The 16,175-nt window shown below is 55.1% G+C and overlaps 1 protein-coding gene across 2 annotated transcripts in view; it reads left to right on the top strand.

Annotated features, from left to right (window-relative positions):
• Positions 1 to 16,175, top strand: part of TMEM63B (transmembrane protein 63B) — an 88,373-nt gene that overhangs the window by 43,918 nt on the left and 28,280 nt on the right. Inside the window, exons 2-8 of one of the 2 annotated variants that reach the window (XM_075338965.1) lie at positions 3,085 to 3,298; positions 3,622 to 3,701; positions 4,700 to 4,738; positions 5,385 to 5,475; positions 6,066 to 6,103; positions 6,483 to 6,625; positions 7,444 to 7,495. In XM_075338965.1, the coding sequence (XP_075195080.1) occupies positions 3,107 to 3,298; positions 3,622 to 3,701; positions 4,700 to 4,738; positions 5,385 to 5,475; positions 6,066 to 6,103; positions 6,483 to 6,625; positions 7,444 to 7,495 (635 nt within the window). In that variant the 5' untranslated portion in view covers positions 3,085 to 3,106. The remainder of the gene's footprint in view (positions 1 to 3,084; positions 3,299 to 3,621; positions 3,702 to 4,699; positions 4,739 to 5,384; positions 5,476 to 6,065; positions 6,104 to 6,482; positions 6,626 to 7,443; positions 7,496 to 16,175) is intronic. The other variant, XM_075338966.1, reaches the window with a different exon arrangement.

The raw sequence follows: 16,175 nt of genomic DNA, 5'->3' as shown, positions 1-16,175 counted from the left end.
CCCAGAGATGCTTAGCACTTCTTGGCCCTTTTGCCTTCACTCTGCGGTCTCGATTGGGTTCAGGTCTGGTGACTGTGGAGGCCAGGTCATCTGGCGTAGCACCCCATCACTCTCCTTCTTAGTCACATAGCCCTTACACCGCCTGGAGGTGTGTTTGGGGTCCGTGTCCTGTTGAAAAATAAATGATGGTCCAACTAAACGCAAACCGGATGGAATAGCACGCCGCTGCAAGATGCTGTGGTAGCCATGCTGGTTCTGTACGCCTGCAATTCTGAATAAATCCCCAACATTGTTACCAGCAAAGCCCCCCCCACACCATCACACCTCCTCCTCCTCCATGCTTCACGGTGGGAACCAGCAAAGCCCCCCCACACCATCAGACCTCCTCCTCCATGCTTCACGGTGGCAACCAGCAAAGCCCCCCCACACCATCACACCTCCTCCACCATGCTTCACGGTGGGAACCAGCCATGTAGAGTCCATCCCTTCACCTTTTCTACAAAGACACGGTGGTTGGATCCAAAGATCTCAAATTTGGCCTCATCAGAGCAAAGCACAGATTTCCACTGGTCTAATGCCCATTCCTTGTGTTCTCTTCTGCTTGTTGCCTGTCCTTAGCAGTGGTTTCCTAGCAGCTATTTCACCATGACGGCTGCTGCACAAAGTCTCCTCTAGACAGTTGTTCTAGAGAAGGTCTGTCCAAACTTTTGGTGTGTACTGTACTCCCTCCGTGTATACTTGTGACATGTGCGGCCGCCTCCTGCGGGGGATGGTCGTCTCCGGCTGTATCAGCATTTATCTGGTCTCATCTTCTTAAATCTCCTCCACAGCCGAGAAAATCCCTACAAGGTGACCCGTCAGGACAGAAGGTGCCCTGGACACACCGCCTGCTGCCCCCCGGGTCCTCACACATTGCCCCGTACACCCGCCCCCACTCCCGCTGAGGATCGCAGAGGCTCAGTGCCAGTTTCTTGGCTGCAGAGCTTGCAGTTAGTTTGGATGGCGTCTGGTGTCAGTTTCAGGGCTGCGGTCTCTGGACAGTTGGCGTCACTGATCCCGCGACTGCAGTTGGGTGGAGGATGTAGCGGAGCGGGCACGGATCGCATATTGGCGCTGCTAGCCCTGTACTAGCCACCAGATCGGGGGCACGTGGCTTCAGCCGTATGGTCACACCAATCCGTGGCTGCACGTGTGGAAGTAACATGACTGCTGCACGGGATATGCTGATGGCGTCCTGCGTCGCCTGCCTGGTGCAGGGAAGGTCTATAACCCTAAATACGTCAACTACAGCGGCGTGCAGCAATGTGTGGGGGGACCACTGCGCTCAGTGAGGGTGGCAGTACGGGGTCTGCGCTCAGTGATGGGGGCAGTACGGGGTCTACGCTTAGTGATGGGGGCAGTACGGGGTCTACGCTCAGTGATGGGGGCAGTACGGGGTCTACGCTCAGTGATGGGGGCAGTACGGGGTCTACGCTCAGTGATGGGGGCAGTACGGGGTCTACGCTGAGTGATGGGGGCAGTACGGGGTCTGCGCTCAGTGATGGGGGCAGTACGGGGTCTACACTGAGTGATGGGGGCAGTACGGGGTCTACGCTGAGTGTTGGGGCAGTACGGGGTCTACGCTGAGTGATGGTGGCAGTACGGGGTCTACGCTGAGTGATGGGGGCAGTACGGGGTCTGCGCTCAGTGATGGGGGCAGTACGGGGTCTACGCTGAGTGATGGGGGCAGTACGGGGTCTACGCTGAGTGATGGGGGCAGTACGGGGTCTACGCTGAGTGATGGGGGCAGTACGGGGTCTACGCTGAGTGATGGTGGCAGTACGGGGTCTACGCTCAGTGATGGTGGCAGTACGGGGTCTACGCTCAGTGATGGTGGCAGTACGGGGTCTACGCTCAGTGATGGTGGCAGTACGGGGTCTACGCTCAGTGATGGGGGCAGTACGGGGTCTGCGCTCAGTGATGGGGGCAGTACGGGGTCTACGCTCAGTGATGGTGGCAGTACGGGGTCTGCGCTCAGTGATGGGGGCAGTACGGGGTCTGCGCTCAGTGATGGGGGCAGTACGGGGTCTACGCTCAGTGATGGTGGCAGTACGGGGTCTACGCTCAGTGATGGGGGCAGTACGGGGTCTGCGCTCAGTGATGGGGGCAGTACGGGATCTGCGCTCAGTGATAGGGGATGTATGGGCTCTGCGCTCAGTGATGGGGTCTGCGCTCAGGGGTGGGGGCAGTACGGTGCTCTGCCTTCCGGGGTGGGGACGGTACGGGGTCTGCGGTACAGGGTTTGCGCTCGGTGACGGGGTCTGCGCTCGGTGACGGGGTCTGCGCTCGGTGACGGGGTCTACGCTCGGTGACGGGGTCTTCGCTCGGTGACGGGGTCTTCGCTCGGTGACGGGGTCTGCGCTCGGTGACGGGGTCTGCGCTCGGTGACGGGGTCTGCGCTCGGTGACGGGGTCTGCGCTCGGTGACGGGTTCTGCGCTCGGTGACGGGGTCTGCGCTCGGTGACGGGGTCTGCGCTCGGTGACGGGGTCTGCGCTCGGTGACTGGGGCAGTACGGGGTCTGCGCTCGGTGACTGGGGCAGTACGGGGTCTGCGCTCGGTGACTGGGGCAGTACGGGGTCTGCGCTCGGTGACGGGGTCTGCGCTCGGTGACGGGGTCTGCGCTCGGTGACTGGGTCTGCGCTCGGTGACGGGGTCTGCGCTCGGTGACGGGGTCTGCGCTCGGTGACGGGGTCTGCGCTCGGTGACTGGGTCTGCGCTCGGTGACTGGGGCAGTACGGGGTCTGCGCTCGGTGACGGGGTCTGCGCTCGGTGACGGGGTCTGCGCTCGGTGACGGGGTCTGCGCTCGGTGACGGGGTCTGCGCTCGGTGACGGGGTCTGCGCTCGGTGACTGGGGCAGTACGGGGTCTGCGCTCGGTGACGGGGTCTGCGCTCGGTGACGGGGTCTGCGCTCGGTGACGGGGTCTGCGCTCGGTGACGGGGTCTGCGCTCGGTGACGAGGGCGGTACGGGACTGCGCTCAGTGACAGGTGCATGGTGTGGGGGTCTCGTGTGTCTGGATTGGCTGATGATTTGTTTCCTTGCAGGCCGGAGAATGATAAAGCAGCCATGACACCCTTCTTCCTGGGCACGCTGGCCTCTATGGGCACCACGGCCACCACCTCCTGCAGTGGACCCGCCTGTAACAATGTCTCCACCAGGGACTACTGCTATAGTGCCCGCATCCGCAGCACCGTGCTGCAGGGGCTGCCGTTCGGGGGAGTGCCCACCGTGCTGGCGCTGGACTTCATGTGCTTTCTGGTGAGTACGGCCGGGGGCTTCATATCTGTGTACGGTGCCCCCATAAAGGGTCCGGACTACCGAGGCTCTGTCCAAGATATTGGGCGTCTGTACCGATTCCCACCAGTACTGGGATGTGTTTCCTCATCTTGTCCAGCTTTTACTCCAGTCGCAGCCCCAGTTCTCACGGCTGAGGCTCCGTTACAATGTATCAGACAATGTTCTATGGGGTAAAACCTCCATATTAATGGTAAAGGCGTCTAGAGGATCCCGGCCACCAATGAGACCCAACATCACCGAAAATCAAGATGGCCCCAATGAATATGTCTTCATATCTCCTCCAGGCTCTGCTCTTCGTCTTCTCCATTCTGAGGAAGGTGGCGTGGGACTATGGGCGGCTGGCGCTGGTCACGGACGCCGACAGGTGGGTCCATCCACTGACCATACAAGAGGAGGGGGACAGTGCCGGACTGTGAGGGGTGTGCACACAGGATGGAGGGGGACAGTGCCTGACTGTAAGGGGAGTGTGCACACATGATGGAGGGGGACAGTGCCTGACTGTAAGGGGGGTGTGCACACAGGATGGAGGAGGACAGTGCCGTACTGTGAGGGGGTGTGCACACAGGATGGGGGGACAGTGCCGGACTGTAAGGGGGGTGTGCACACAGGATGGAGGAGGACAGTGCCGTACTGTGAGGGGGTGTACACACAGGATGGGGGGACAGTGCCGGACTGTAAGGGGGGTGTGCACACAGGATGGAGGAGGACAGTGCCGTACTGTGAGGGGGTGTGCACACAGGATGGGGGGACAGTGCTGGACTGTGAGGGGGTGTGCACACAGGATGGAGGGGGGGCAGTGCCGGACTGTAAGGGGGGTGTGCACACAGGATGGAGGGGGGGGTAGTGCCAGGATGGAGGGGGGGGTAGTGCCAGACTGTAAGGGGGGTGTGCACACAGGATGGAGGGGGGGGTAGTGCCAGACTGTAAGGGGGGTGTGCACACAGGATGGAGGGGGGGGTAGTGCCAGACTGTAAGGGGGGTGTGCACACTCCTCGCATCTTTCAGAGAGAGAATAATTGTACCTGGCTGCAGTGGCGGTCGCGGCTCTTTTTTTTTCGGGGTCCGCAGTTTCGAGAGGCAGGTTCCCTTTATCCCGCTTGTCTCTTCCTGCGGAAGCCGTGAGTCGGCTGGGATTTCTTTCCCTGTTGACTGCCTGAAATGCGGAGTACTGGAGAGGTTCTGCAGCGTGTAATGTCCTGCAGAGCGCGCACTGCTGCAGAACCTCCTATGTAATATAGGTGATCCGGTGCTGGCCGTGTGAGCGGGAGACCTGCTCGCTAGTGGTGCTCTAATACTCACCAGTAGGGGGTGCCCTGTGTTCTCCTGTACTCAGTGTGTGGTTCTGTTTGTCGCCCCCTTCAGGCAGCGCCGTCGGCTCCAGTTCCAGGACGAACGGGAATAGTATGTCCTGTGTGTTGTGTGTCCTCTAATATCGGGGGATTCTGGCCATGGCTCTCCGTCCTCTCTAATATCGGGGATTCTGGCGGAGACTCTCTGTCCTCTCTAACATCAGGGATACTGGTGGAGGCTCTCCGTCCTCTCTAATATCGGGGATACTGGTGGAGGCTCTCTGTCCTCTCTAATATCGGGGATTCTGGCGGAGACTCTCCGTCCTCTCTAACATCAGGGATACTGGTGGAGACTCTCTGTCCTCTCTAATATCGGGGATACTGGTGGAGGCTCCCCGTCCTCTCTAATATCGGGGTTTCTGATGGAGGCTCTCTGGCCTCTCTAACACTCTGATGCATGCCAGCTCTGTCTCTTCCTCACTCCGGAGCGCCCGTCCCACCAAGAAACCAGTCTGCAGCGTGTGGCGCTTTCTCCGGTGGGTTCTGGAGGTAGTAGATCCAGTGCTGAGGGGAGAGCTATCGATGTCACTGGCCTTGGTGGTCTCTGGTTTGGTGGGCCGGGTGCCTCCTCCTTTTGCATGAGATGGGCATCTCCTGCTCTTCTGAGTGATGATTAACCCTTTTTGCAGCAGGTGTCTCCTCTGACCTCTGTTGATCCATCTCTCGTCCTGTATAATGAGCCTTCTCTCCCTCCATAGTGTGGCCTCCGCGATGCATTCCGACAGCCATGACCGGTACGAGCGCCTCACCTCCGTCTCCAGCTCCGTGGACTTTGACCAGAGGGACAACGTGAGTGCAGTGATGGGGGGTGTCACACAGTGATGTGGGGGTGTGTAACACCTTATCTGTGGGTCTTCCCCTGTATAACGGACCATCAGTGACACCTTGCCTGTGGGTCTTCCCCATATCATGGACATTCAGTGACGCCTTGCCTGTGGGTCTTCCCCATATCATGGACATTCAGTGACGCCTTGCCTGTGGGCCTTCGCCATGTCATGGACATTCAGTGACACCTTGAATGTGGGTCTTCTCCATATCATGGACATTCAGTGACGCCTTGCCTGTGGGTCTTCTCCATATCATGGACATTCAGTGACGCCTTGCCTGTGGGTCTTCTCCATATCATGGACATTCAGTGACGCCTTGCCTGTGGGCCTTCGCCATGTCATGGACATTCAGTGACGCCTTGCCTGTGGGTCTTCGCCATGTCATGCACATTCAGTGACGCCTTGCCTGTGGGCCTTCACCATGTCATGGACATTCAGTGACGCCTTGCCTGTGGGTCTTCTCAATGTCATGGACATTCAGTGACGCCTTGTCCGGGGGTCTTCCTCATGTCATGGACCTTCAGTAATGCCTTGTCTTCTTGTCCTCTGCAGGGATTCTGCTCCTGGCTGACTGCCATCTTCAGGATCAAGTGAGTTCTCTCCTCTGTAATCCAGAAATATTCAGAGATTACACTCCGGATACACGGGGAGGGGGAAACCAGGAAGCTTGGGAGACCCATCACTGGAGCCCATGGTTCAGCTCTTTAAAGAGGCTTTCCAAATGTCTTGTAGTTGGTTTCTTCCCTTTGGGGTCTCCTGAGGCCTTTAATGAGGGGTAGTGGGGAATTCACCGGTGAGACAGCTAAGCCAACCCCTCTGCCCCAGATATGGGGGCATAGATATCATCAGAGAGCTGCAGCTATCTCCCTAGAGGTTGTATGTGAGGCTTGTGTGGGGTATGTTGTAGTCTGTGCTCGGAGGGCAGTTATTTTCCATGGTCTGATCACCTGTCTCTTGCATTTCCACTAGGGATGATGAGATCCGGGAGAAGTGCGGAGCCGATGCCGTCCATTATTTGTCCTTCCAGCGGCACATAATCGGTCTGCTGGTCGTGGTTGGGGTCTTGTCTGTTGGCATCGTTCTTCCTGTCAACTTCTCAGGAGACCTTCTCGGTGAGGAATTTATATAACTTATCTGAGGTGGTCAGTCATCTACAGCACTGGAAGCAAGGTCGTACCACCTCCACTGGAGGATATATTGAGGATACCGAGCCGTACCACCTCCACTGGAGGATATATTGAGGATACTGGCCTGTACCACCTCCACTGGAGGATATATTGAGGATACTGGCCTGTACCACCTCCACTGGAGGATATATTGAGGATACTGGCCTGTACCACCTCCACTGGAGGATATATTGAGGATACTGGCCTGTACCACCTCCACTGGAGGATATATTGAGGATACCGAGCCGTACCACCTCCACTGGAGGATATATTGAGGATACTGGCCTGTACCACCTCCACTGGAGGATATATTGAGGATACTGGCCTGTACCACCTCCACTGGAGGATATATTGAGGATTCCAAGCCGTACCACCTCCACTGGAGGATATATTGAGGATACTGGCCTGTACCACCTCCACTGGAGGATATATTGAGGATACTGGCCTGTACCACCTCCACTGGAAGATATATTGAGGATACTGGCCTGTACCACCTCCACTGGAGGATATATTGAGGATACCGAGCCGTACCACCTCCACTGGAGGATATATTGAGGATACTGGCCTGTACCACCTCCACTGGAGGATATATTGAGGATACCGAGCCGTACCACCTCCACTGGAGGATATATTGAGGATACCGAGCCGTACCACCTCCACTGGAGGATATATTGAGGATACCGAGCCGTACCACCTCCACTGGAGGATATAATTTTATGTCTAAGAATTTTCTACATTCTTTTGTTTGGTTTCCGCTCTGACAGAAAACAACGCCTACAGCTTTGGGAGGACGACCATCGCCAACCTGAACTCCAGGTGAGACGCGTGTTATCGTCTGTCACTTGGGTGCACAGGAATGTGCAAAAGGTTTAGGCAGAAGTGAAAAATGTTGCAGAGTAAGAAGCTTCCAAAAATAGAAGTGTAGAAAAACCATTCCACCGTGGGGCCGAGTGCGGCAGAAAATCTGCGTCCAATACTTCATGCCTGAGAAGACGAAGGTTTCCAGGAGGGACCCCTTTACTGGATAACCAGGAAAATGCATGGGGCAGAGAGGCCGCTGCATGAAGGGGCCTCTGCTCCGAAAAGTGCAAATGTCATTCTCCTGGTCACACAATGAAGGTGTCATCTCATCAGACACTTTCTCAGGCATAAAAGTATTTACATAAAACTAGAAGTGATAAGATTTATATCAATTAACAAAATACAAAGCGAGTGAAGGGGAGAAATGTAAATCCCATAAATATTGAGTCACCGAAAGGCTGAGGACGGAGGCGACGGGCGGTCACCGAAAGGCTGAGGACGGAGGCGACGGGCGCTCCCCACGTCCTCAGATTCTGGGTATATCGGGAGGTATATAGGGGCGCGCTCCCCGCATCCTCAGATTCTGGGTATATCGGGAGGTATATAGGAGCACACTCCCTGCGTCCTCAGATTCTGGGTATATCGGGAGGTATATAGGAGCACACTCCCCGCGTCCTCAGATTCTGGGTATATCGGGAGGTATATAGGAGCGCACTCCCCGCGTCCTCAGATTCTGGGTATATCGAGAGGTATATAGGAGCACGCTCCCCGCGTCCTCAGATTCTGGGTATATGAGGAGGTATATAGCAGCGCGCTCCCCGCGTCCTCAGATTCTGGGTATATCAGGAGGTATATAGGGGCGCGCTCCCCGCGTCCTCAGATCCTGGGTATATCGGGAGATATATAGGAACGTGCTCCCCACGTCCCCAGATTCTGGGTATATCGGGAGGTATATAGGAGCGCACTCCCCGCGTCCTCAGATTCTGGGTATATCGGGAGGTATATAGGAGCGCTCCCCGCGTCCTCAGATTCTGGGTATATCGGGAGGTATATAGGAGCGCGCTCCCTGCGTCCTCAGATTCTGGGTATATCGGGAGGTATATAGGAGCGCACTCCCCGCGTCCTCAGATTCTGGGTATATCGGAAAGTATATAGGGGCGCGCTCCCCGCGTCCTCAGATTCTGGGTATATGGGGAGGTATATAGGGGCGCGCTCCCCGCGTCCTCAGATTCTGGGTATATGAGGAGGTATATAGGGGCGCGCTCCCCGCGTCCTCAGATTCTGGGTATATTGGGAGGTATATAGGGGCGCGCTCCCCTCGTCCTCAGATTCTGGGTATATCGTAAAGTATATAGGGGCGCGCTCCCCGCGTCCTCAGATTCTGGGTATATGGGGAGGTATATAGGGGCGCGCTCCCCGCGTCCTCAGATTCTGGGTATATGGGGAGGTATATAGGGGCGCGCTCCCTGCGTCCTCAGATTCTGGGTATATCGGGAGGTATATAGGAGCGCACTCCCCGCGTCCTCAGATTCTGGGTATATCGAGAGGTATATAGGAGCACGCTCCCCGCGTCCTCAGGTTCTGGGTATATCGGGAGGTATATAGGGGCGCGCTCCCCGCGTCCTCAGATTCTGGATATATCAGGAGGTATATAGGAGCGCGCTCCCCGCGTCCTCAGATTCTGGGTATATCGGGAGGTATATAGGAGCGCGCTCCCCGCATCCTCAGATTCTGGATATATCAGGAGGTATAAAGGAGCGCACTCCCCGCGTCCTCAGATTCTGGGTATATCGGGAGGTATATAAGAGCGCTCTCCGCGTCCTCAGATTCTGGGTATATCGGGAGGTATATAGGAGCACGCTCCCCGCGTCCTCAGATTCTGGGTATATGAGGAGGTATATAGGGGCGCGCTCCCCGCGTCCTCAGATTCTGGGTATATGGGGAGGTATATAGGGGCGCGCTCCCTGCATCGTCAGATTCTGGGTATATCAGGAGGTATATAGGAGCGCGCTCCCCGCGTCCTCAGATTCTGGGTATATATCGGGAGGTATATAGGAGCGCGCTCCCTGCGTCCTTAGATTCTGGATATATCTGGAGGTATATAGGAGCGTGCTCCCCACGTCCCCAGATTCTGGGTATATGGGGAGGTATATAGGAGCGCGCTCCCCGCGTCCTCAGATTCTGGGTATATCGGGAGGTATATAGGAGCGCGCTCCCTGCGTCCTCGGATTCTGGGTATATCGGGAGGTATATAGGAGTGCGCTCCCCGCGTCCTCAGATTCTGGGTATATCGGAAAGTATATAGGGGCGCGCTCCCCGCGTCCTCAGATTCTGGGTATATGGGGAGGTATATAGGGGCGCGCTCCCCGCGTCCTCAGATTCTGGGTATATGGGGAGGTATATAGGGGCGCGCTCCCTGCGTCCTCAGATTCTGGGTATATCAGGAGATATATAGGAGCGCTCCCCGCGTCCTCAGATTCTGGGTATATCGGGAGGTATATAGGAGCGCGCTCCCCGCGTCCTCAGATTCTGGGTATATCGGGAGGTATATAGGAGCGCGCTCCCTGCGTCCTTAGGTTCTGGATATATCTGGAGGTATATAGGAGCGTGCTCCCCACGTCCCCAGATTCTGGGTATATGGGGAGGTATATAGGAGCGCGCTCCCCGCGTCCTCAGATTCTGGGTATATCGGGAGGTATATAGGAGCGCGCTCCCTGCGTCCTCGGATTCTGGGTATATCGGGAGGTATATAGGAGCGCGCTCCCCGCGTCCTCAGATTCTGGGTATATCGGAAAGTATATAGGGGCGCGCTCCCCGCGTCCTCAGATTCTGGGTATATGGGGAGGTATATAGGGGCGCGCTCCCCGCGTCCTCAGATTCTGGGTATATGGGGAGGTATATAGGGGCGCGCTCCCTGCGTCCTCAGATTCTGGGTATATGGGGAGATATATAGGAGCGCACTCCCTGCGTCCTCAGATTCTGGGTTTATCAGGAGGTATATAGGAGCGCGCTCCCCACGTCCCCAGATTCTGGGTATATCGGGAGGCATATAGGGGCGCGCTCCCTGCATCGTCAGATTCTGGGTATATCAGGAGGTATATAGGAGCGCGCTCCCTGCATCCTCAGATTCTGGGTATTTATCGGGAGGTATATAGGGGCGTGCTCCCTGCGTCCTCAGATTCTGGGTATATATCAGGAGGTATATAGGGGCGCGCTCCCTGCGTCCTCAGATTCTGGGTATATCGGGAGGTATATAGGAGTGCACTCCCCGCGTCCTCAGATTCTGGGTATATCGGGAGGTATATAGGAGTGCACTCCCCGCGTCCTCAGATTCTGGGTACATCGGGAGGTATATAGGAGTGCACTCCCCGCGTCCTCAGATTCTGGGTATATCGGGAGGTATATAGGAGTGCACTCCCCGCGTCCTCAGATTCTGGGTACATCGGGAGGTATATAGGAGCGTGCTCCCTGCGTCCTCAGATTCTGGGTATATATCAGGAGGTATATAGGGGCGCGCTCCCTGCGTCCTCAGATTCTGGGTATATCGGGAGGTATATAGGAGTGCACTCCCCGCGTCCTCAGATTCTGGGTATATCGGGAGGTATATAGGAGTGCACTCCCTGCATCCTCAGATTCTGGGTATATCGGGAGGTATATAGGAGCGCTCCCCGCGTCCTCAGATTCTGGGTATATCAGGAGGTGTAGAGGAGCGCGCTCCCCGCATCCTCAGGTTCTGGGTAAATCAGGAGGTATATAGGAGCGCGCTCCCTGCATCCTCAGATTCTGGGTATATATCGGAAGGTATATAGGAGCGCGCTCCCTGCATCCTCAGATTCTGGGTATATATCAGGAGGTATATAGGAGCGCGCTCCCCGCGTCCTCAGATTCTGGGTATATCGGGAGGTATATAGGAGCGCGCTCCCTGCGTCCTCGGATTCTGGGTATATCGGGAGGTATATAGGAACGCGCTCCCCGCGTCCTCAGATTCTGGGTATATCGGAAAGTATATAGGGGCGCGCTCCCCGCGTCCTCAGATTCTGGGTATATCGGGAGGTATATAGGGGCGCGCTCCCCGCGTCCTCAGATTTTGGGTATATGGGGAGGCATATAGGGGCGCGCTCCCTGCATCGTCAGATTCTGGGTATATCAGGAGGTATATAGGAGCGCTCTCCCTGCATCCTCAGATTCTGGGTATTTATCGGGAGGTATATAGGGGCGTGCTCCCCGCATCCTCAGATTCTGGGTACATCGGGAGGTATATAGGGGCGCGCTCCCTGCGTCCTCAGATTCTGGGTATATCGGGAGGTATATAGGAGCGCGCTCCCTGCATCGTCAGATTCTGGGTATATCGGGAGTTATATAGGGGCGCGCTCCCTGCATCGTCAGATTCTGGGTATATCGGGAGGTATATAGGAGCGCGCTCCCCGCGTCCTCAGATTCTAGGTATATATCGGGAGGTATATAGGGGCGCGCTCCCTGCATCCTCAGATTCTGGGTATATCGGGAGTTATATAGGGGCGCGCTCCCTGCATCGTCAGATTCTGGGTATATCGGGAGGTATATAGGAGCGCGCTCCCCGCGTCCTCAGATTCTAGGTATATATCAGGAGGTATATAGGGGCGTGCTCCCTGCGTCCTCAGATTCTGGGTATATATCAGGAGGTATATAGGAGCGCGCTCCCTGCATCCTCAGATTCTGGGTATATATCGGAAGGTATATAGGAGCGCGCTCCCTGCATCCTCAGATTCTGGGTATATATCAGGAGGTATATAGGGGCGCGCTCCCCACGTCCTCAGATTCTGGGTATATGGGGAGGTATATAGGGGCGCGCTCCCTGCATCGTCAGATTCTGGGTATATCGGGAGGTATATAGGAGCGCGCTCCCCGCGTCCTCAGATTCTGGGTATATATCGGGAGGTATATAGGGGCGTACTCCCTGCATCGTCAGATTCTGGGTATATATCAGGAGGTATATAGGAGCACGCTCCCTGCATCCTCAGATTCTGGATATATGGGGAGGTATATAGGGGCGCGCTCCCTGCATCCTCAGATTCTGGGTATATCGGGAGTTATATAGGGGCGCGCTCCCTGCGTCCTCAGATTCTGGGTATATATCAGGAGGTATATAGGAGCGCGCTCCCTGCGTCCTCAGATTCTGGGTATATATCAGGAGGTATATAGGGGCGCGCTCCCTGCATCCTCAGATTCTGAGTATATCGGGAGTTATATAGGGGCGCGCTCCCTGCATCCTCAGATTCTGGGTATATCGGGAGGTACATAGGAGCGCTCTCCCTGCGTCCTCAGATTCTGGGTATATATCGGGAGGTATATAGGAGCGCGCTCCCTGCATCCTCAAATTCTGGATATATGGGGAGGTATATAGGGGCGCGCTCCCTGCATCCTCAGATTCTGAGTATATCGGGAGTTATATAGGGGAGCGCTCCCCGCGTCCTCAGATTCTGGGTATATCGGGAGTTATATAGGGGCGCGCTCCCTGCATCCTCGGATTCTGGGTATATCGGGAGTTATATAGGGGCGCGCTCCCTGCGTCCTCAGATTCTGGGTATATATCAGGAGGTATATAGGAGCGCGCTCCCCGCGTCCTCAGATTCTGGGTATATATCGGGAGGTATATAGGGGCATGCTCCCTGCGTCCTCAGATTCTGGGTATATATCAGGAGGTATATAGGAGCGCGCTCCCTGCATCCTCAGATTCTGGGTATATATCGGAAGGTATATAGGAGCGCGCTCCCTGCATCCTCAGATTCTGGGTATATATCAGGAGGTATATAGGGGCGCGCTCCCCACGTCCTCAGATTCTGAGTATATCGGGAGTTATATAGGGGAGCGCTCCCCGCGTCCTCAGATTCTGGGTATATCGGGAGTTATATAGGGGCGCGCTCCCTGCATCCTCGGATTCTGGGTATATCGGGAGTTATATAGGGGCGCGCTCCCTGCGTCCTCAGATTCTGGGTATATATCAGGAGGTATATAGGGGCGCGCTCCCTGCGTCCTCAGATTCTGGGTATATATCAGGAGGTATATAGGAGCGCGCTCCCTGCATCCTCAGATTCTGGGTATATATCAGGAGGTATATAGGGGCGCGCTCCCTGCATCCTCAGATTCTGGGTATATCGGGAGGTATATAGGAGCGCTCTCCCCGCGTCCTCAGATTCTGGGTATATCGGGAGGTATATAGGAGCGCTCTCCCTGCGTCCTCAGATTCTGGGTATATATCGGGAGGTATATAGGGGTGCGCTCCCCGCGTCCTCAGATTCTGGGTATATCGGGAGGTATATAGGAGCGCTCTCCCTGCGTCCTCAGATTCTGGGTATATATCGGGAGGTATATAGGAGCGCGCTCCCTGCATCCTCAAATTCTGGATATATGGGGAGGTATATAGGGGCGCGCTCCCTGCGTCCTCAGATTCTGGGTATATATCAGGAGGTATATAGGAGCGCGCTCCCTGCATCCTCAGATTCTGGGTATATCGGGAGTTATATAGGGGCGCGCTCCCTGCGTCCTCAGATTCTGGGTATATATCAGGAGGTATATAGGAGCGCGCTCCCTGCATCCTCAGATTCTGGGTATATCGGGAGTTATATAGGGGCGCGCTCCCTGCGTCCTCAGATTCTGGGTATATATCAGGAGGTATATAGGAGCGCGCTCCCTGCATCCTCAGATTCTGGGTATATCGGGAGTTATATAGGGGCGCGCTCCCTGCGTCCTCAGATTCTGGGTATATATCAGGAGGTATATAGGAGCGCGCTCCCTGCATCCTCAGATTCTGGGTATATCGGGAGGTATATAGGAGCGCGCTCCCTGCATCCTCAGATTCTGGGTATATCGGGAGGTATATAGGGGCGCGTTCCTTGGCTGGATCGGCCTGTCTAATCTCGGCTCATGGCTTTCGTCTTTTTAGGGTCACCCAGGCTCCTGGCTGGAGACCACGTGCTCCTGACACTGATTTACGATCTGGAATTGGAGAATACACCTGTATATCACACTATATAGACAACTATATAAGACTCGCACATGCCTGGTCAGGATATCCCACTGTATATCTGAAGTATTTGTGGGAAATATTTTATTTGGAGACCTATTCATCAGGCCCCTTTCACCCGTCAGTGATTCTGGTACGTTTGTGCTTTTATTTAGGCCCCTTTCACCCGTCAGTGATTCTGGGACGTTTGTGCTTTTTTTCTACGTACCAGAATCACTGACATACGCAGACACATTATAATGAAGGGTCTGCTCACACGTCAGTGATTTTTCACTGCACTTGTCTCCGTGTGGCGTACCCGCGTGTGCGTGATTGCCGCACGGAGACATGTCCATTTTTTTCTGGCACCACTGATGTCCCACGCAGTGGTGTGGTCCGTGAAACACGTGCCAGAAAAAAACGTGCATTTAAAATAAAAAAACATTTTTACTCACCCGGCTTCAGCAGCGCTCTCTGCAGCCCGTGCAGCTTGCTGCTTCTAAGCCGGCTCATTACTGTCGCGCATATTAATGATGCGCGACACAGCCGACCCGGAAGCAGCTGCTGCAGGGGTCAGCGCCGGCCGGATGCTGCACCGCGGGAGCGATCAGCACCATGGAGAGCGGGAGCGGGCACAGGTGAGTTAATCTCTAAGTGCAGCCACGGAGAACGGAGCCCGGATTGAACTTAGACAACCCACGTGTGCCGTAATTCACGGCACACGGAGGGACATGTGCGTGTTTTACACGCCAGTGAAAAACATCAGTGTTTTTCACTGACGTGTGAAACGGGCCTTAAGAAAAGAAAAGCTAGCATTCTGTCCATGACTTGCCAGTCTCCACCATTATCTTCTGGGTTGTTATATGTTAATGCCCCATTCAGCCTTTCCCCCTTCCCTCTGCTCTGTGGATGGTGAGGAGTGTGGAAAGCCGCTAATCCCCAGATACTGTGAGATCTCTATAATGACCTCTCTTATATAATATACACTTTTTACCACTTCAGGAACCCCAGTTTTTCAAACCACCTCCTTCATGAGGTTTTCAGCAGTAACGTAGTTTTCTCCACTGGATATGCCTCAGATCAATCCTGCAAAGAAATTCACACAAACTCCTATAAACCTACACGTGATAGATGTATATGATCAATCTGCAATCTCTGGAGCAGTAGAGCGGATGAGGGGTTTCTGCGAGGTCTTTACAGATTTTTCTACATTGTATTAGGCACACGTCTTACAAGACTGGGTGAGTCTGGCCACCTGGGTACTGAACCCTGGTGTCACCCATACCTTATCCACCACCACACTTATAACGTCTTTGTCAGATGTTAGTCCATGGGGTACCTGGGCCGTCATTGAGTAGAGATCTCATGGCAGAGAAAACTTACCGCCCTTTAGCCACAGACCTTCCTCAGTCACTGGCTCCCTGCGTCTCACACTCCGCTCATTCTTGAATCGCTTGTTCCTGTAGGTATTTAAGAACATCAGCAGTGACAGGTGCCACAGAAGTGACAGGTGCCACCGAGGTATGGTACCGGTCTGCATTAAATAGTTACATAGGTTGAAAAAAGATCTAGTTCACCCTTCCTCCATGTCATCTATAACCGACAATCCTGTGTACTGAAGAAATCATCTGGCCCTGATATAAAGCTGTTAGTGTTGGCCATTACTACCTCTTGTGGTTGGCATTCCACAGTCTAACTGCTCTAACTGTAAAG

Source organism: Anomaloglossus baeobatrachus, chromosome 3 (assembly GCF_048569485.1).
Source record: "Anomaloglossus baeobatrachus isolate aAnoBae1 chromosome 3, aAnoBae1.hap1, whole genome shotgun sequence".
Lineage (NCBI taxonomy): Eukaryota > Metazoa > Chordata > Amphibia > Anura > Aromobatidae > Anomaloglossus > Anomaloglossus baeobatrachus.
This window is presented reverse-complemented; position numbering and strand designations above follow the sequence as displayed.